Below are 19,893 nucleotides of genomic sequence, written 5' to 3'. Positions count from 1 at the left end.
CTTACTATAAAAATTTGAGGACATTTTTACAACTCTAGCTATAGGTTTCATTAGATCTTGGTTTATGCCTATGTTAAATAGAATTAAATCCACAGGATTTTATATTAGTTTTCTTAAGCTGAATTACAACAGCCTTAACATTATTTCTAGATGCTATCGAAAAATTTTGGGAATTTTTAGTAAAGTATAACTAGTCCTTTTAATTTATTCATGAATAAACTTTGTAAATCAAAAGCCCTAGTTTCCTTCATTAGAAAAATCTCATAATTTTTACTAGAGCTTGGTTTTCAGTACATGAACATGTCTGTAAAATTTTAGCCACTGAAACTAAGTAGTTTACTCTTTAGATTTTTAGTTAGATAAATGCCTAGGAAAGGAATCTAAATTCCTATGCTTGCTGTATGGCTCAATAAATTATGAAAACTTTACCACAAGCTCATCTTAAGGAATCTAACCTACTGGTAAAATTTCATTACTAGAACTTGCATTTTTTTTACCCTAGAGTTTTGTTTTTGTACACTAGTAGTAATAGATTCATGAGTTTTTATGATTTATTTGTTACCTCAAATGACCTGAAAATTTTACTGCACACTAGTGTCCCAGTAAAGCATCTCTCATAACAATATCGGCACCATTCTATGCTTTTAGCTTTAGTTATATTTTTCTCTTGTTTTCCATGTGTTAATATGATGAAAAACACTTTTTCTGCATTTTTCTGTTCTAATATAAAAGAAAAGCAACACACCCAGCTCTTTTATGAGTTAGTATAGATAAAATTACTACTCTATAAATGACTGCACAGGAAATATTAATTGACAAGTTTCCCATACCAACTCACTTTATGTTGGACTACAACTTTATCGTGAAGGAAAAATAATAACATCTAAATCGCTAAACAACTCGGAACTTTACATTCATACATATGCATTGTTGCATTTCATTTAGGTACGATAGATGAACCACGTGAAGAATGTGACGATTGAAGCCGAGCCAGAAGACGGTGAATGGTGGACACGTCTAGAAGATGGACGGATGGAACCCAATGTGCACGACCGAAGGAAGATGCTCGCCGAGCAGCTATCCTTTAACTAACACTGACCTAGTGTTAATCCCAGGCAAGCCCCGGTGCATCAATCCCAGTATTTTAAATGCTATACCAAATTATGTTCCTATTATGTATCTGTGCACTTAAGTTTACAGGAGTTGACTGGAACCTTAGTTGCATGATTCCTAGGTTCCCTCAGTTGATCTACTAGTATGTGTAGGTCGTTAGTACCGCCATGCTAAATAGGACTCGATAGAAGTCGAATGATTTTATGTCACTCGCGAGAGTTAGGACTTTTTGGATTATGGAAAAGTTATTGAGGATGAATCAATGTGGAAAGAAAATGGAGACCGGTTGGAGATGAGTTTGGCTAAGGATATGAATTGGATGGAAAGTGTGTCTCCGCCTGTGTCGATTGAGGACCGATCTGTTGTGGTAGTGTTGATCGAGGATTGAATAGTACTAACCACATGCCGGAAGTAGGAGGTAGTCGAAACCGGTAAGCTCAGTACCATATGCACACTGGTAGTATGAACTTGATACTGTCTTCCCGGTGGTGCTAGTGGGTAAACTCATGGCTGACCCTTTGTAGGTAACGGTGGGGCTAGCAGTCCCGAGTTGCAGGGCAGTTCAGCTATTCGGTGTGCATATAGGAAACAGTTGACTTGTATAGTCCGACGGGGCTTACACAGGTCGTGTGTGTTAGGTCCACCTTGCAAGGTTTAAAATTGGATCGATTCGCCGTGACTCGCGGATATGAGAGCCTTGATCTCTTTGTCACATCGTAGTAAGAAATTGAAATGAGGATGCAATGATGAAGCTATTTTTTTAGGATTAATTTGATATACCATGCTTGTTCTAGATATTCTTGCAAACCTAGTTAATACTTGCTACATTAAACTTGAGCTAAAATGTTGAAAGTAAGGACTCACTTTTAGATGCTTTTTGGCAAAACAAACCCCTCAAGCCAAAAGCTTTGCATGTCTAGATAGTGGGCTAAGTATACCCTTAGTCGGGTAAGCCTTGCTGAGTATTAGTATACTCAGCCTTGCTTGTGGCTTTGTTTTTCAGGTGATACATCGGAGGTTACGGTTGACGTCATGTACGGGCTTCATCATGACGTCTGGTTTCGATGCTAGACTATCGTTCGTTTTTCGTCAAACTTGAACTCTGTTGTACTTTTATAAATTCAAACTCGGCTTGTAATAATAACAATTAGTTCTATACTCCGTACTGTAAAATTTGTTGAATATTGCATTCTCTGGACTGCTTTGTCGATCTTGTTTCAAGTGGTTTAATCGGGATTTTACCCGACAGCACTGCAAAGCAAACGCAGTCCATAGAGATCAATCACTGTCCTAGTGAAATGATCCAGGCTCTCAAGGATGGTGGTCTCCCCCATACGAATGTACTCAACAAGGCGGTCCGCACACCCTCCATATGCAAGCAAACGCAAGGCAACGGTTACCTTCTGTACCGTGGTGAACCCCGGCAGACCTGCGGCATTGGGTTTCCTCTTGAAGTAGTCATTCCGCGCCGCAACAGCATGACAAATGTCAATAAACATAGCTTTGCACATTCGAAAGCTGCACATAGACGTATATGTCATCCAATAGCGATTTTCACACTCAAGCTACAGAGAAAAATCCATGGAGCGAAACTAACCATCGACGGAAGTGATTATCGTCGAAGACTGGAGGATCGAGGAAATAATCTTGCATCAACCTCCAATAGCCGTTGAACCTGTCCCTGGGCACCATTTTCCTGCCAACTATAGAGCCGCGGTGAGGACGTTCTTCTTCTTCTTCTTCTTCAATAATTTGAACAATGGTTGTCATGGTCAGAAGCTCATGGTGGGCGTGGAATTGCTGCAACTCGCGCTGGCGCTTTCTTGCCCTTCTCCAGGCCATCTTCAGCTACAACAATTAAGCAAAGATACAAAATTGCCCCTGGACATTTAAGGTTCTTGCTAAAACAGTATGTTCCTTTGAACAATCCGTCAATTTGAACAAGCGAACAAGTAATCAAATTGATTAGCAAATACATGGCTGATGTATTCTGTTGATTTGAACAAAGGAGCAAGCAATCAGATCGATTATGCAAATACATGGGGGCTGTACGCCTATACGTCATTCTGATGCTCACTTGGTCTGTAATCCAACGTCCTCCGCCAGCTACCTCAATGCTTGGAGGACCGAAGGCCGTACCGCTGTGGATGCGTGAGGATGGACGTCGACCTTCAGCTCACCGACCCCGTCGCCGGTCGCCTCCGCTGGGCACGCGCTCTCTACCCCCGCGCCCCCGCCTCGCCCTGCCTGCGCGCACCTCCGGCCACCGCCGCCACCGCCACCGGCTCCTTCTCCCAATGCGGGCAGTCGCCCGTGCCACGTCGCCGCTGCGCTGCGCCGCCAGAGCCCGGCGCAGGGCCGAGCCTCGCCAAGGTCCGGATCCCGCCTCCGCTCCCGCTCGCCATTTTTGGCGGGAAGAAACCGGCTCTCGCGCCCGTAGGACTATTTTCGCGCCCGCATTCGCATTTTGCTGGAACGGAGTCCGTCTCCCGCAATGATAGTGCTGGGTCCGATTGAGCATTGATGATGTTATCCGCATCCGCGACTGGAGTGCTGCTAGAAGTAGCCTAAGGCGACGTTCGAAAATGTAGCCATGGGATGTGCGTTCACACTGAGGACAGGGTCAGGTCATCGTCACAGGGTAGCATGGGGCGAAAGTCAAAAGAGCCTGCATGCCGCGAACCGGCTTGACTCTGGGACATGCGAAAGTCAAAAGCTCCTCCCCACAGCCTCCTCTTCTCGCTCTCGCTACTGCGATCGCATCATCTGCAGGGGAGAGTGGAGCAAGAGAGGAGAGAAGACCGGCATAGTTAGCCATGGTCATTCTCGAGCTCCACCTCCGATTCTCCCAAACCAAGCCATCCCACTTCGATTCCTTTCACCTAGAGTAGCCTCACGACCTCCTCTTTCGATTCCCTACCATAGCCCGCCGAATCCCCCACTCCAGGGCCGAGCCCAAGCTCGCCGTTCACCATGGCAGCCATACGAACGAGCTTCGCCCCCTTTTCGATTGCGGGTAGACCACCCCACCAGATCTCAATTCCTTGCACCAGTAGCTTCACCTCGGAGTCCTCTACCTCCTCCAACCACCGGCCAAGCATCCACGCACCAGGGAGGCCGCGCGCCGAAGCTCCGCCGCAGCCATGGCCGTCGCCCATGGTGTCTAGGTGAGCCTCCGTCCACACCCTTCCTCGCGACCAACAAACCATCAAAATCGGTTCGCCACACCTTCCTGATGATGGTGCTCGCGTCGGTTCTCCTTGTTCTTCGGCCCGCCTCCAGCCGTCACAGCGCCGCATCCGCTCCTCCCACTGCCGTCCGTCGTCGCAGGCCCGACGCGGGAAGAGGAGGGGGAGGGCGCGGGAAGACGAGGGCAGGGCGCAAGAGTCGGATGCCGAATGAAGCTCGTTCGGGATAGATGCCGAAGGAGCGCTCGTGTTTGCCGAACGGGATTGCGAAGGGAGCCCGATGCCGAATCCGTTGGAAGCGCGTTTTCGGAGGTGGTGTGACATCCCGAAAAATTCACCGAAATAAATTACTCGCTAAAAATAATTTTTAAAATCTTTTCCATCGTTGAGTTCAAATTGTTCTAAATCTTTTTCTGTCCAAACTCCCGATGTCCCGAAATCTTTCCTGGTGATCCGCCGTTCCGACACCCGTACCAATCCCTATCCCATATCTCTGTTTCCTTTCCCCGTTTTACGTGCGCATCGCTTCCCGCCGAAGCCGCGCAGCGCGCGCGTGTCCGACCGTCGCCGCGAATCGCGCCGGCAGCTCTCTCTCTCTCTCTCTCTCTCTTTCCCTCTCTCTCTCTTTTCTTTTCTTTTCTTTTCCTTTTTCCTTTTTCTCTTTTCTTTTTGTCCTCCTTCCCTTTCTTTCTTCTCCCTCCTCCTCCTTTCTCCCCTCGCGCGGCACGAGCAGAACAGCTCGGCGCTGGCCGTCGCCCCCACCAGCGGCCCCCTCCTGCCTACCCTCCCTGTGCAGTCGTGCCCCCTTGCCCGCCTCGACGCGCGCGCGCACCCAAGCAGCAGCAGCGGAGCTCGCACGGAGCCGAGCTCTCTTGCAGCACGCCGCCGCGCGGCGCCTCGCCGTTGGCTGCCGCCCCCTCCCCACTTGCTGTCCTTCCTTGCACGCCCCATCGCCTCACCGTCGCGTTAGCGCCGCTCTGCGATGCCGAAGCCGCCCCCACGCCATTAATGGCCGCGTAGAGCTGCCGGCCGGCGGCCACCGCTCCCCGCCCCTCCCCTGCCTCGCTTGGCCTATAAATAGGCCTCCGCGCGGCTCTCCACCTCTACGAGCTCGCCCCACCACCGCACGCCCCCTCCCAAGCCGCGCAGCGCCGCCGCCACAGCCGCCGCCGCCCGCCTCCGTCCGCCGCCGTGGAGCCCAAGCCGAGGTGGGGAATAGGTCCCCCACGTTCCCCTCTCCCTTTCCCCCCTCCCCACGCCCGCCGCCGTGCCCGGGAACCCCGGCGCCAGGGGCGCTGGCGAGCTGCCCCACCCCTCCTCTGTTCCCCTACGTGAGGAGGAAGAAGATGGCATTTTTGCCAAAAAAAAAACCCTCCCTTCCCTTCTATTCCTTTAAGAACCCCCCCCCTCTTATGTTCTTTTCCAAATAAACCTGCCATGTTTCCCCTATTTAAGAAATAACCCCTCCACTATATAAACATAATTTCAAATAGGTCCCTGCCCCTTTCCAGAATGTTCCGGATATTTTTAGAAATTCCAATCAAGTCCCTGTCATCCCAAAAATAATTACAAAGAGGCCCTCTCTTATCTCTTTTAATGAATAAGCCCCTCCACTATATAAAATATTTATGAGTAGGTCCCTGCCTAATTTCCAAAGTAGCCCAAATATTTTCCAAAATTCTATTCAAGTCCTATCACTCCCAGAAATAATTACAAATAGGCCCCCGGATCCTTACTAAGCCCCTAAACCCCTCTACGGCGTATCATTTCATGCGCCAAAAATCCTCCGTTTGCCCCCGAAACTTTACCACGCCATTTATAACATAATTTCGGCCATGCCATTAAGAAATCTCCGAAAAATATTCTTTCTACCATTGTTTCTTAAGTTATTCCTGATTCGAGCTTGACGATAAAATCTTTATTTCTTTTTCTTTATTGTGTGTTTGTTTGTGTGGGCCGTAGATCACGAAGTGACCGAGGGAGAACCCGTCGCCGAGCAGTACTGCGAGCAGGTGTCCGAGGACCAGTACCGCGAGCCCAAACCCGAAGGACAGTACTTCGATCGGGACTTCCCGGAAGGCTTTGTGAATGGCAAGTTCAATCTCATCCTTTGATTGCATATTTCGACCCAGTTTTATAAACACAACATATTGGCCTGTTTTATAAAATTGCATATATTTTTACTGCTGAAATATGGTTGGATAGCCACCCCTTGATTTGTTATAACCATTCCTTGACCACCTAGATTAACGTCTATATATGATTTATTCTTTATGGATGTTAATCGCTGCTAAAGCGCCGCTTAGGACCCGGTACTCATTTTATTACACTCAAAAATGGTTACAACATGCTTTATAAAAGGGAAAATGTGTGAGTATTGAGAAAAGGGAAATTGGGTTATAAAGAATAAAATGTTAAGATGGGATGGATGAATGGCATTCCCTATGTGGATTGTCATATGTTGGAGGCTCGTACCGATGTGGTTGAGCAAGAAGGTTGGGAGATATCCATCTTGTCGCAATTAAGGACCGAGTTGATGTGTCATCTTGCCTAACTCAACTATCGTGCAAACCACTCGACCGTTGTGTGTGGCAACGGCTTAGCATAAACCCCACTAGTTAGTCTGATAGCCATCAGGAGAGCTGAGAGCAACGGGTGATCAAGGAGAAGGGATAAGGTCATAGTGACTTATGCCCCGGTTAAACCTCAGTGATTGGTCAATGGCCCCTTGGTGGAGTCTGTGTTGGCTAGTCAGGTCTAGCTAAGGTGGGTAATGGCTTTGTTGGGATCTGCACCGACACTAAGGTGATCATGCTGTGGTACACCACTTGTGGGTAAAGTTGTACACCTCTGCAGAGTTAAAACCTATTCGAATAGCCGTGCCCACGGTACTGGGCGAGTTACGGTTTGGTCACATAACTAGCTTCTGGGATGGATGATCCCATGGTGTGAGTTGTTTTTGGAAGGTGTCTGGGAGATGTGTCGTGAGCTACTGCGGATGAGGAGTCCGGTAGCATTTAAAACTTGGATCCTTTGTGAAGGATCAACCCCACTGATTACTCGGTTACTAAAGAATTGCTTTGGGAAAACTCTTTTCAAAAATAAATCCTTGCATGTGTAAAATCTAGCCTTACTGCAAATAAACCTCAGTCTTATCCTTGATTTATCCTGTGCATATCTGTGTTACCCCCCTGGGTGGGGATGGACTTGTTGAGTACTTTTGTACTCACCCGATATATATTTGTGGTTTTCTTCAGAGGAAGATCCAGACTTCGTTGTTGAAGACGTCGAGTAGAGGTTGCGTCCGCACCCAACTTTGCCTGTGGTGTTGGCCCTCTGCAAGATGCTTCTGCTGGCGCGATACTCTGAGCCCAAGCTGGATCCCATGTGGGTCGTGCTTTGGTGTATCACCATAGCCTTTTTACTTCTTATTATCGTTTGTATCGAATGTCCGCCTCCTCGGAGGTTTGTATGGTGATGTACCATCTGATGTAATAAATATGTGTCAGCCTCCTGGGACTGATATTTGTATCACATTTAAGTCACCTCTTATGAGGGGACACTTTAGGTGGTATCAGAGCCGTAAGTTGGCCATAGGACGTGACCCTAGGATCGAAACCCTTTTTCTAAGCCTTTCCACATTAGAACTTTCCTTGCTTAAGCCTTTTTCCCACACAAACACTCACCACTGACTCTTGCCTGTTCCAGATGGCTGATAACGGATGGAGTAACGGAATCTGCTTCGCAGAGCCTGGCCTCCCTAAGTTATTGCTACTCAGCCTGGAACGCGTCGGAGTTGTGGACACACCGGAGGACATCTACCGGGAGTACGACTCTAAGGGCACTTTTCAATGCGACATGATGATCTTCGTGGGAAAAAACACCCGCTACTCTGACGTGGACCCCTGGTTCATCTCCACCACTGTCTTTCGCTTCCCAGATACCTACCGAAAGGCCGCCCGAAAAGCCCTGCGACGTCTGCGTGTGGTCTACAAGCATCATCTTCAGCGGACTCCTATGGGATTTTTCCCGCCTACTGGAGGAAGAGGACGCTCATGGATTGCCCGGATGAGAGGACTTGAGAGAGAAGTAGAAGACCTAGAAGATACGGTCTCCCACCTGTCCATCTACCTCACCGGCCTAGATGAGCTCTACCGCGAACAGGCGGCACAACTGAAGCACCAAATCCACAGGGTAGAAAAGGCAACCCAAGAAATGGAGAAACAACAGACAAGAGCCATACGAGCCGAGTATTCCCTAGCCGCTCTCCAAGCCCAATGGCAAGACCACGAGGCTCACAGAGGAGCAGATGGATGGTTAGAAGAGAAAGAACCCGAAGAAACCCATTGGGATAGGGGTACTCAGACCGAAGACGAACAGTGTCTTCCACCAAAGAAGTGCCCTATCTAGATCGAGGAAGATTCCCCATGATAGAAGAGTAGCACGCCTAGGCTAGAGCCACCGTCCTAATAATCATGTATCCAGGGAAAATGTACCCCACCCTGTTGTAATAATAAAGACCATCTACCCCCTTTGTACTCAAGTATTTATGCAAAGTTGTTCATCCTACCTTTGTTTTCAGATGGCTGAGGAAGGATGGACCCAGGGCATTTGCCAAGCTGCACCTGGCCTCCCTAGCCTTTTGATCAATGCCCTGGAGAGTCTTGGTGTTTCGGAACGCCCAAGGTACTACAGCAGGGAGTACGAGCACCATGGTATCCTTCGCTGCAGGGTGATCCTGATCATCACCAAAAGTGACCGCTACCCTGACATCCAGCCATGACGAGTGACCACCACCCGGTTTAGGTATCGAGAAACCTGCTGTAGCTCGGGTACTGTAGACGCAGTGGGCCGAGCCTAATATCGGCACTGCAGCTCGGGTACTGTAGCACATCGGTTACTGTAGCTACATGGGACACTGTTTCACCCACGGCTTATCCCATGTCGGTTACCAATACTGAGGCAAACCAGCTTAAATAGCTGGCCCTGAGAAGGCTAGTAACTCCAGGTTAACCCTTTTTGCACGAAGCGAGGACGAAAGTGCAAGAGAGTTATTTAGCAGGTGTGGTTTACTCAACATGTAGAGTAGATCTTAGTCGTTTTCCCGGGCCGGGTCGTTACACTGTATAACTTCTATTTTCTGTGATTGTTTACCATTCTGTCAGGATCGATCCTGGCAGCGTGTTTAGACTAGTTGTTAAGGTTGCTAAGTATGTTGCTGATGGTGAGTACGGGCTAGTTGAAATGGCAGAACAGCAACATGATTTATGGTTGGGAGGAAAAAGACAAAGCAAGATACTTCTGCTGGAGAAGCAGCAACTCCAAGGACCAGAGCTGCTGTGGCAAGGGAAGCAGCAGCAAAAGCTAAGAGGGAGGCTGAAGAAGCAGAAATGAAGGCAGCAGCAGCTAGGGAAGCAGCATCAAGGGAAGAAGCATTTGCTCTGAGAAATGTAATTTCAGCAACTCAAGCACAACATGAAGTCTTGGAAGTAGTAGATTTACAAGTTGAGCTCACAGAATCAGCCAGTCAGCCTACAACAGCCAGAAGGTATTATTTCTCCTTTTGCAACTAATGCTAGTGTCATAAAAAAATAGTACTAAAACCTACTTTATTGGCCTATAGGACTCTATTTGCTGAGGACGCACTTTCAAATGATGTACTGCCGGCCAAGAAGATGACTCCTAGGAAGAAGAAGTTGGTAAGCAAAGTGAAGAAAGGAGGAAAGTGATTGCAGGAGAGAGTCTTCTTTTGTATTTTGTATGGCCTATTTATGTAATGTAGTGGGCAAGAAAACATGTAATCGCCCAAGGTTGGTAAACTTCAGTGTACTGGGTAAAGGCCAAAAACTATATGCAATGGCTACAATGTGGCCCTATTTGGTTGTATTATTCTGTGGTACTGTTTGTGCTACTCTATGTGGCCCTATTTACTGTGTTGTTGTTCTATATACTTTTTGTGCTGAAATAGCATCTATTTAGTTATATTTCCTGCAAGATGTTTTTGTTTCAACTAAAATATGTGTGGCCATAATACACTGCATGCAATAAATGAGCGTTCAGGACATGCAAAAAGTGGGACAGTAGCATCAATTGGCGCTCGTGGTATGAAAGAAAAGGGCAAGGGTAGGACGGTCATTACGTATGATTCTCATGACTGGGAGACAACATGGTCTGCCTATGTGGAGTGCCAACTCAGCGAAAATGGCAAATGCGATAGTGAAACTTCTCTCCCATGGAAAATATGTAAGAGGCATTCTAAGAATGGCAATCGGATGTGTGGCAACCGTAAAGATGGCAAATATGTAAAAACCCTGCAAGCAGGGGGTAAGATTGTGGGCTTCTTGTCTCATTTTCTTGTCCCATCTGAAAATTGGAGTATAATATGTGTGAAATTTTGAAAGCATTCAACCGAGTAGTATCACAGATTTGCTGGATTTGTAAATGCATCACAGTACACACGTAAACTAATCCTCTGCGTTTCAAATTATTGATTAATTTAGATTTGTACTAAGTCATCAACTCCAACTTTGCAATGCAAAAATTTATAGGGAAAACTACAACATTAAATTAATTTTACGACCATGGAATATGTCTGGATTTCTCAAAGATTTTGATTTTTCATGAGGTGCCAGTGAAGTCCTATAGCCAACATCAGTTGATCTCTGCTAGTCGTCATCATTTATGGTCGAGACCGTAACAAATCATTTTTTATGCCCTAACTTTTGTTCTTGATTAATGAAAACATTCTTAGCAATGCTTTTGCAGTCATTTGTCTTCCAATATTCTAAGAATTTCACTTATAACTACGAAATATGAATGCGGACTATTTGTATTATCATTACTCCAATCCTGAAGGTCAAAACAATGGGACCAAAATCATATGATCCTATACTAATGTATTTGGCGTTATGGTTTGATTTGAGCACTTTAATCTCTTCAAAGTAATGGTTCTAGATGTCGGGAGCACATCACCGAAAGAAGGGTCTCAATGAGATTTGGCCTTGTCGGTGTTTTACCGCCAAGCCCACCGAAGGATACTTCGAGGTGGTAGATTTGTAGCTATGGTGTCACTGAGATCAGGAACTCGAAGGTGACATCAACATAAGATTTAGACAGATTCAGGCCGCGAGTTGCGTAACACCCTACGTCCTGTTTAGTTTGTATTGCTCAAGGTTGGAGATTATGGGTTATGCTTTGGAGGGAGATCTCTGGCCGCCCTTTATATATTCGGGGGGTCACTGTTACAAGAAAACTTAGCCTAATACGAGCTTAAAGACCTACCCAAACACTATCCGAGTAGTTTTTTTCCTGTACCGACTAGTCCTACTTATATTCAAGTATATTACAACAGGTTAAGTATAGGACATGTCCTATCTTTATATTACCCATAACCATATCATGTAAGCAATCATGTAGCCCCCGAGTCTGACAATTCTTTCTTTCTTTACTTATAGTTTGAGTTTTAAGTCTAAATTCTTTATAGATACTATAAGAGTCCCTCATCAGTATATTATGCAATTTTGTTTTTATAGGTTAGCCTATTATTATATGACCATACTTGTCAAAGTAATAATAAAAACTATTTTATATTCTTTTAGTGTAAGTTATTACGTCCAATATCATCCTTCAAATTTTGACTTAAAACTCAACTTGTATGCGGGAAAACACAAATAACAATAGGAGATAGATTTTGCTAATTGTAATAGATCTCATGAGTAAAATACACTTATCCATGAAAATATTTGCTAATTGTAACAGTTTGCATGACGTCCAATTTTGTTTAGAGGTCTAAATGGATAAATTGGATTCTTTAGTACAGTAAAATACATTTGTCCATGGAAATATTTGCAAGCTACTTACAATGTTTAGTTGTTCGATCCGCCGCATTTGTCGGTGTTTCCATCTTTACTGGTTCTTGGTTCAATATATGTTTTGCCATACACTTGTGAATACTTCTATATCAGCACTTCGTTTTTGGTGGTAGTGTTGTTATTATCTCATCCTTTTACAATAAATTATCACTCTACTCATTCTCTACGTAACCCAGTCCATCTCGGATTTACTTATCACTAGAGTCTGGGGCGCACCTCCGGCACGCCATTTCTTCATCCCAGTTTGGAGCTTTCTCTGATTATTATTGGTACGCTAACTACTCCGTATAGTCAATATTATTACAATTTCATCTAGTTAGTTAGATGAATAGATTTTGTTTAACAATATTTGTGTTCTGATACCAGCGCAGGTGGTAGCCAGTATTATTACAGTTTCATATCAGATCATCATTAGTAAATCTTATGTTCAATGTTAAAAACCAAAACAACACAACAAACAGTTCTGGTACTGTATGACTAAGTCTCCTTGTACAAGATTCGTATATTTACACTTTGTGCATGAGCCTAAGTATGCATAACAACCAAAACAACTAACAATTTGAGACGGAGGGAGTACAACTAATAAATAGAGGCACCTAATGTCATTTCCCCCTCTAAACTAAGAGCATGTACATAATTTAGAAAGAAAAAACTAAGAGCATGTACGACTGTAGTAAAAAAAGTGTTCTTGACCAGTAGCCATGCCGTCCGTAGGATGAATGTTTTACTCCATCTGGAGCTTAACTTCCATTGGAAGCTTACTCTGGGAAATTGAACAGCTAAGGTAACAAAATGCATATGCATTTACAGGCAGCAGTGGCGAATGCAAAGAATTATCTACAACAATTGGTCGATCGCACACTCAAATGTACATGATGCCATTGCACGATCTAACTTCCAACCCACCGTCGTCTTTGAAGCTTCATCAGGATGCCATTCTATTAGCGCTTGGTTCTGTAACTCCTCATCAATGCGGTTGGATTTGGCAGGTCTGGCATCTGATGGCCCATCAATCGAGCAATTAGACAACTCTATCAACATTGCGCAGAACCCGCAAGAGCACGACTTGCAAACTGTTCCTAGGTTCACTGCAGAGTTAAACCTCTACAGTGAATACACATTCGAGTCCTTATCAGTAGTAGGACGAATGACCAATCTCAAGTATGGAGAATACTGTAAAGAGTATTCATCTCAGATGTCAAGTATCACATTCACCTACATGCCCATACCTCTAAAGCATCCTTCAACTTCTTAATCTCCATAGCTTGTTTGTGAGCTTGTTCACGTGATTCCTGCAATCGCCTAAGTGCCCCACTCAATTTTATCTTCTCTTTGCAAATCTGTTTGAAACATCGTGAAAAGAACAGAAATGTAAGAGAAACCGGATGAGGAAATCGTTATCATAACAAGACCTAGTGACGTCCTCAAATTAAAGTATGAAATAACAGGATAAAAATTTCAATAACATCTGCAGCCATATTTTCAGGTGCAATTAAATAGTGGAAATTTTTCTAATTACTACCTGAGTCTCCAGCTCCTTAATATGTTGAATAGCTGCCTGTTCAATGCAAGATCGACGCTTGTATTCTTCGTTAAGCATGCCCGTTATCTGGTATCTTAGTACAGCCATTTCTTGGGTGAGATCTTCAGCATCCTCTTTTGCCTTTAACTTTTGTTCTTGAAGCTCTTCCTAACAAACAGAAAACTACTTGACTTACAAAAGGAAAGGGAAAACATATTCAAGTAAAAACCAGAAGAATAGATAGCTAGTTCAGTTTATCTAGGTTTGAATGCAAGTCATGCACTACAGCAAAATGTGCTAAGAATAATTTATTTGTGGAACATGTTACGAATGGAAGAGGGAAGAGCAGTAGAGAACTGAACTGTGTGTGTGTATTGATAGAGGCCCAAAAGGGCAACATATATAGTACAAGAGGAGACCCCCAAACCCTAGATACTAGGATATTACCATTATACCCTTAACACCCCCTCTCAAATGCAACGTGAATGCAATGATGTTGCATTTGGAGAGTTGATACTAAGCACTAGACTCAAACAAAAAAAAGAAGAAGATACATCCAAAGTCCCAAATCAAAGATGTCATCAAAGCGTGCAACTCTTGACGTGTCGATGTAGATGATCTCCTCCACAAGACGGTATTGCCTTCACAACCGTACTTCAGCAAATAACCCGAGTCTTCACAAACCAGTACGTCGACTCTTCAACATAAACCTTGCTTTGGAGATTTTGAACTTGACAATAATAGTGAGATGTGTCAAACCAGCCAAAGAGAGGAATGAGAGATCACTGCTGCAAGACGGCAAGCAGGGAGATGACAAGGTGATGACGACAAATAGAAGGCCATTGATCAAGATGTGGAGCAAAACGGCTCCGTAAGGGACCAAGAGGGCAAAGGTCGCATCAACAATGATGATGTAATTAGCTAAATCGATGGGACTTAGCTAACCGAAATAAAAATAAGATATGAGCTGATTTGACAAGGAAATGGTGGACACGCACGGCATTGACGAACTGGAGATGTGTAATTGGACTTGGATTGATAGTGACTGGGATGCTAGCAGAAGCATGCAGCTAGGATATGAAATGGCAAAATAATTTAAGCAGCAAGCAAAGCTACTAGCAGATGATATGGAACGGATGGAAAAAAATGACACAATATAGTAGATACTAGCAGGCAGCAGCAAGCAACGAGCAAAATAGAGCAGCAATGGACTGATGATGGATGCAAACAGCAACGTGGACAGAGCAGCAGCTGATGGATAGATAGTAGAGCAGCACAAAAGGCAGTAACAATATGAAGTAGAACTGCAACATGAATGATAATCCTGCAGAACAGAGCAGCAGCACAGAACAGAGGACTGAGGCACTTGGCAAAACAGAGCACCCACAAAACAAAGCACTTGGCCGCGCGGGCGCTGTGATGGGCAGACGGAGGGACGAGCAGACAGCGGCGGCGACGGGCCGCGCCGTCTGTGAGGACGAGCCGTCCGGGCGGCAAGGAAGGGAGCCGCGACGGGGCCTGCGGGTGGAGGCAGCACAAATCGGCCGGATCCGCGACGGCCGGATGACGGTGACGGGCGGAGCGGACGGCAGCCGCGCGACAGGCGCGGCGGACGGGCCCCGCACGACGGGCGTGGATGAGGGCCCGCAGCAGCGTCCGCGACGGGCGGACGGTCGGGCGGATGGAGGACCGCGGCCGCGCAAGGACGAGCCGGTGGGGACGGGCGGTGAAGAGGAGGACGAGCCGGTGGCGACAGACGCGGACGGGCTGTGGCGGGCCGCTCCCGCCGCAGATCTGGCACGATCGAGGACAAGGACGGCCGCGATGGGCGGCGGGGCGGCCGGATCTGCGACGGCGGACGCGATGGCAGGCAGAGGAGAGCCGCGACAGCGCGCGACGACGGCGGAGGACGACCGCAACGGGCGGATCTGCGCGAAGATGAAGGCGACGACGGGTACGCTATTCTCTGCTGCTGCTGGGACTCAACTGGGAAGGAAAATGGGTTTGGGGCTTGATGGAGATGTTGCCCCCAGGAGCAAGATCGATGCTCCTAGGGGCAGCGGCGCAGCGCAGCGTTGAATCGAGGGTGGTGGGCTGGATCTAGAACAACCATAGCCCTGATACCATGTTACGAATGGAAGAGGGAAGAGCAGTAGAGAACTGAACTGTGTGTGTGTGTAATAGAGGCCCAAAAGGGCAACATATATAGTACAAGAGGAGACCCCCAAACCCTAGATACTAGGATATTACCATTATACCCTTAACAGAACAAAAGGGAAAACTGTACTCAAGTAAGAACCAGAAAAATAGATAGCTAGTTCAGTTTATCCAGGTTTGAATGCAAGTCATGCACTACAGCAAAATGTGTTAAGAATAATTTATTTCTAGAAAGAAAGGGAAAACTGTATTCAGGTAAGAACCAGAAAAATAGATAGCTAGTTCAGTTTATCCAGGTTTGAATGCAAGTCATGCACTACAGCAAAATGTGGTAAGAATAATTTATTTCTGGAACATGTTTGAGAGCAAGGATGGCATTATGGCACTTGCAAAAATTAAGAGCTAATATCAAACTCTTAAGTACATGCGGTAAACAAATTATTACCTTGAGATTCTCAATTAGAAGTTCGGATTCTTCATTTCTTTTTACCATCCTTTCAAGAATTAAATTATCACTTCCATTTTCTGCATGACCACCGTTCTCTAATGTTTTGTCAATTTGCTCCCCAGATGTAGAAGGGAACATGAAGTGTCATGGTCCACTGACAGTATCAAGTACTAATGAAGAAGATACAAAGTAGCTACAAATGAAGTCCAGTAGGCATGTAGCAGGTTGATCCTGAAATATAAAGAAAATGATAGATCATACGATTAAGTTACAAAAGCTGGTACCATTTCCATGCATCTACTTTTAATATGGAATTATGGAAAGGGTAGACAGCTTGTAATGTGGCAGACCATACCAATGGTACTGCCCACATACAATTTTGTATTTGTGTACATGAACAGCCTAGGAGATACATTGATCACTAAGCAAAATTCTAGTGGGAGGGAGAGGAAATCACTGAACACTGCAAAGGCATGAGTACCATAATTTGCAGTAAGAGACGGTGAATAACAATTGCTGAAAGGAGATCATTTACAAGAAAACCCACCCAGATGGCCAAGACCATAACTTTCCATTTGCATGCAGGCACAATGAGCGTGAGCAAGAAAGGAAGGAACGAAGCAAGCAAACACCAAAGACCAAACCTTAGACTAATTTGCCCGTGTCTTCCGTTGTGCCCTGCCTGTAGAGCCTATACAGATCAGTTTGAGATGTTACAGGCCTGGAAAAAATTTTAGGTGCTCAAAATAGCATCAGTAGTGCAGAAATTCTTCTTCCAACTACCTTATCAGAATGAGGATGAAAAACTGCATATTTTCTAGCTTGATTTGCGTTTTCTTCTATCAAAGAATCTCTTTCCTCTCATGTGAACATAAGAATTGGTCCTGAAAGGAACATAAGAATTAATAACAGGTCCTGAAACAAACAGATCATTGTTTATTGGCAAACTTGTATGTTTACTTGATGAGAGGTGCACACAGATATGAGAAAACAGGAAGCCAGCCAAACTCAAATCAGTTCCATGGATGGAAAAAAATACAGAAACAAAAAAATAGAATGAAGTTATTACCAAGCAGTCTGGCAACAAGGATTATTTTAAAAATATGTATTATTGATAACTAATTCCATATAGAAATAAAAAATCATAAATGCATTCTTCATTTTCCTTAGGAAATGTAGTCAATATAGTTACAAGATTTATTTAAAATGAAAAGTCCAAAGTGGCCCATACCTCAATATTGATATCCTTAGCACCTTAATACTTCTTTTACTCTATTGGATTTCATCTGTAGCCTACCTCAACTTTTCCGGGAATAATTGACTATAAACAGAAATAGATGTTCTGCTAGATACCAATCATCCCCTAGTTTTAGCAGTAATCCTTGTTTGAAGTTTTTCCTTAAGAGTAATTGAAGAACACATAACACTACAATAAAATAGACAATGGCACATTTGGATCTCCTCGACTCCTCCATATGCTTATCCTATTCACAGTCTTGCAGATCATCTTGAAAAAGGATCAATCAGGGTTCCATGGATGGAACTGCCTGTTTTAGCTAGAAAAAGAAAAGTCAAATATCAGTTTCTAATTTCAGTCTCCTGGTTCCAGTTCAGCTAGTTCACAACCCTGAACAGTGAGCCCTTATTCTAAATTAAGTTTATATATCAAGAATCTTACTATTGCAGTACATTGTAACTTAAATATATATAAAAAAGGATCAGCCCAGCCCTCTGCTCAATACTGCTTCAAAAGGTGTATTTCTATTTCAGAAAAAGTACGAGACATCAGACCAGTTTCCCACATTTAAAAGAATGGATTGGTAGGTGCTAGCTTATCTCTTCTGACTCCTTACAAAGAAAACCACAAACAGAGGATAAACGAAAGGAAATTAAATTCCTGTAATCAACTCCCAAAGAACTTATACTTACGGCTCCCTCCATTATTGAGATTGAGAACACCTAATTATTCCAAATCTAAACTTGTAAAGGTCTACCTGAAAAAAGATCCTCCTTTTCAGTTGGTAACTGGTTCCCTAACCAAGCGGATATTATCTCACCAGATCCTAGCAATATACAGAGCAAAATCCACAAGGAAAGATAGAGGAAAGCAACGGGGAGCTGACCTGCTACCATGCCGGCGGCAGGCAACACACAACCTGCACAATCATCGTCGAGCACTACCCCGCCACCGTCTCCCAGTCCCACATCGGTAACCGGGCTCTCGTCCGCCGCCGCCTCACTCCTCACTCCTCCGGAATGACCCGCCTCTGGGCTGATTCCGCCTTCCCCTGTCCGGAATCAGTGAAGGCTCTGAACAAGGCCGGCCTGGAGGCCTCAGCGCACGCGTACGGCAGCAGCGGGGTCGTCTTCCACGAGCAGCAGCAACACCACCAAAAGTCCCCGTCGCCGCAGCACCGGCCGCAGCAGTCGGCGCCGGCGAGATGGGCTCCGCAGCACCACCACCACCACCAGCAGCAGCCGCACCACCTGGGATTCGACGTCAAGGCCGTGCCGAAAATCTTTGGGGCGCCCCCGCGGCGGCGGTCTGGTGCAGCAGATGCTGCGTGAGCGACGGCGTGCCCGGGCCACGAGATGCCATTCTTGCGCGGGTTTGAGGTGAACCAAGCGCCGGCAGGGGAGGCCCGGAGGGGCAGCTGCGAGGACGAGGAGCTCGCCGCGTCGTCGCCTAATAGCACGCTGTGCAGACTCAGCGGGAAGCGGGCTGCGGCGACGAGGAGCAGCGAGCTTGAGGGTGACGGCACCACGAGGGCCGGCGGCGTGGCAAGCACGGAAGAGGCGTGCGCGGAGGAGACCTTGACGCTCCCCCGGAACCCCATTGCGGCGAGCGCGCCGTGCAGGTACCGCATGGAGAGGACGAGGCTAGGCACGTAGGACCGGTCGCCGTATAGCACGTCAGCACCTCGTTGCCGGCGGCGAGGTAGCGGACGGCCGCGGTGGGGGCGTGCGCCAGGACCGCGGGCCGCAGTCACCGCGCCGCGCCCTCGGACCCTGAGGACGCGAGGAAGGTGAGGGAATCGGGCACCAACAGGGGAATCCCGCAGAGGCAGCTGTAGCTCGACGAGGGCAGCAGCTACGGGCGGCGCGGTGTCGGAGGCGGCAACGGCGGGGAAAGGGGGAGAGAAGAGAGAGAGAGAGAGAGAGGGAGAGGGAGGGAGAAATGAGATGGGGGAGCTGAGGGGCGGACGGGCACCGCGCGGCGAGGGCGGCGGGGGGTTCTCCGCGAAAATGTCTGCGGGCGTGTTTTTGCAAAATCGTCAGCGAACTCGAATTTTCTCTTCTTAGCGTTGAAATATTCAGAACGTCAGAGAGTTTTGAGTTAAAAAAATAGCCGCGCCTACTGTAGATTGTGGGCCTCCCCGGACCGCGGGTTGAATTCAGTAAACAAGGAGGGGTTTTTTGAAAAACTCCACGCGCCTAGTTGCCTGCTTCCGAATTTTCTCTTCTTCTTGCTAATTCTTCGGAACAACAGGGTGGTTTTAGTATAAAAAACAGCCGCGCGTACTGTAGGATAAGGGCCTCCCCGGACTGCGGGTTGAATTCGAGAAATGTGGAGGGTTTTTTTGCAAAACTGCA

The 19,893-nt window shown here is 46.2% G+C and overlaps 1 protein-coding gene across 2 annotated transcripts; it reads right to left on the bottom strand.

The window, feature by feature from the left end:
- Positions 1 to 12,622: 12,622 nt before the first annotated feature.
- LOC120683184 lies at positions 12,623 to 19,452 on the bottom strand. Of its 2 annotated transcripts, XM_039965210.1 has the most exons (7): positions 18,423 to 18,891; positions 17,083 to 17,855; positions 16,944 to 16,990; positions 16,297 to 16,530; positions 13,695 to 13,862; positions 13,402 to 13,512; positions 12,640 to 13,276 (listed from the first exon to the last, which is right to left on the bottom strand). In XM_039965210.1, the coding sequence occupies exons 4-7, from the start codon at positions 16,435 to 16,437 to the stop codon at positions 13,010 to 13,012; spliced, it is 687 nt and encodes a 228-aa protein (XP_039821144.1). In that variant the 5' UTR covers positions 16,438 to 16,530; positions 16,944 to 16,990; positions 17,083 to 17,855; positions 18,423 to 18,891; the 3' UTR covers positions 12,640 to 13,009. The 2 variants fall into 2 exon arrangements, with proteins under 2 accessions (XP_039821145.1, XP_039821144.1); XM_039965211.1 differs by having other exon boundaries at positions 12,623 to 13,260; positions 17,083 to 19,452.
- Positions 19,453 to 19,893: the final 441 nt, after the last annotated feature.

This window comes from Panicum virgatum, chromosome 7N (genome assembly GCF_016808335.1).
Source record: "Panicum virgatum strain AP13 chromosome 7N, P.virgatum_v5, whole genome shotgun sequence".
NCBI classification, from domain to species: Eukaryota; Viridiplantae; Streptophyta; class Magnoliopsida; order Poales; family Poaceae; genus Panicum; species Panicum virgatum.
Note: the sequence above shows the minus strand (reverse complement) of the source record. Positions and strands in the feature narration are given on the sequence as shown.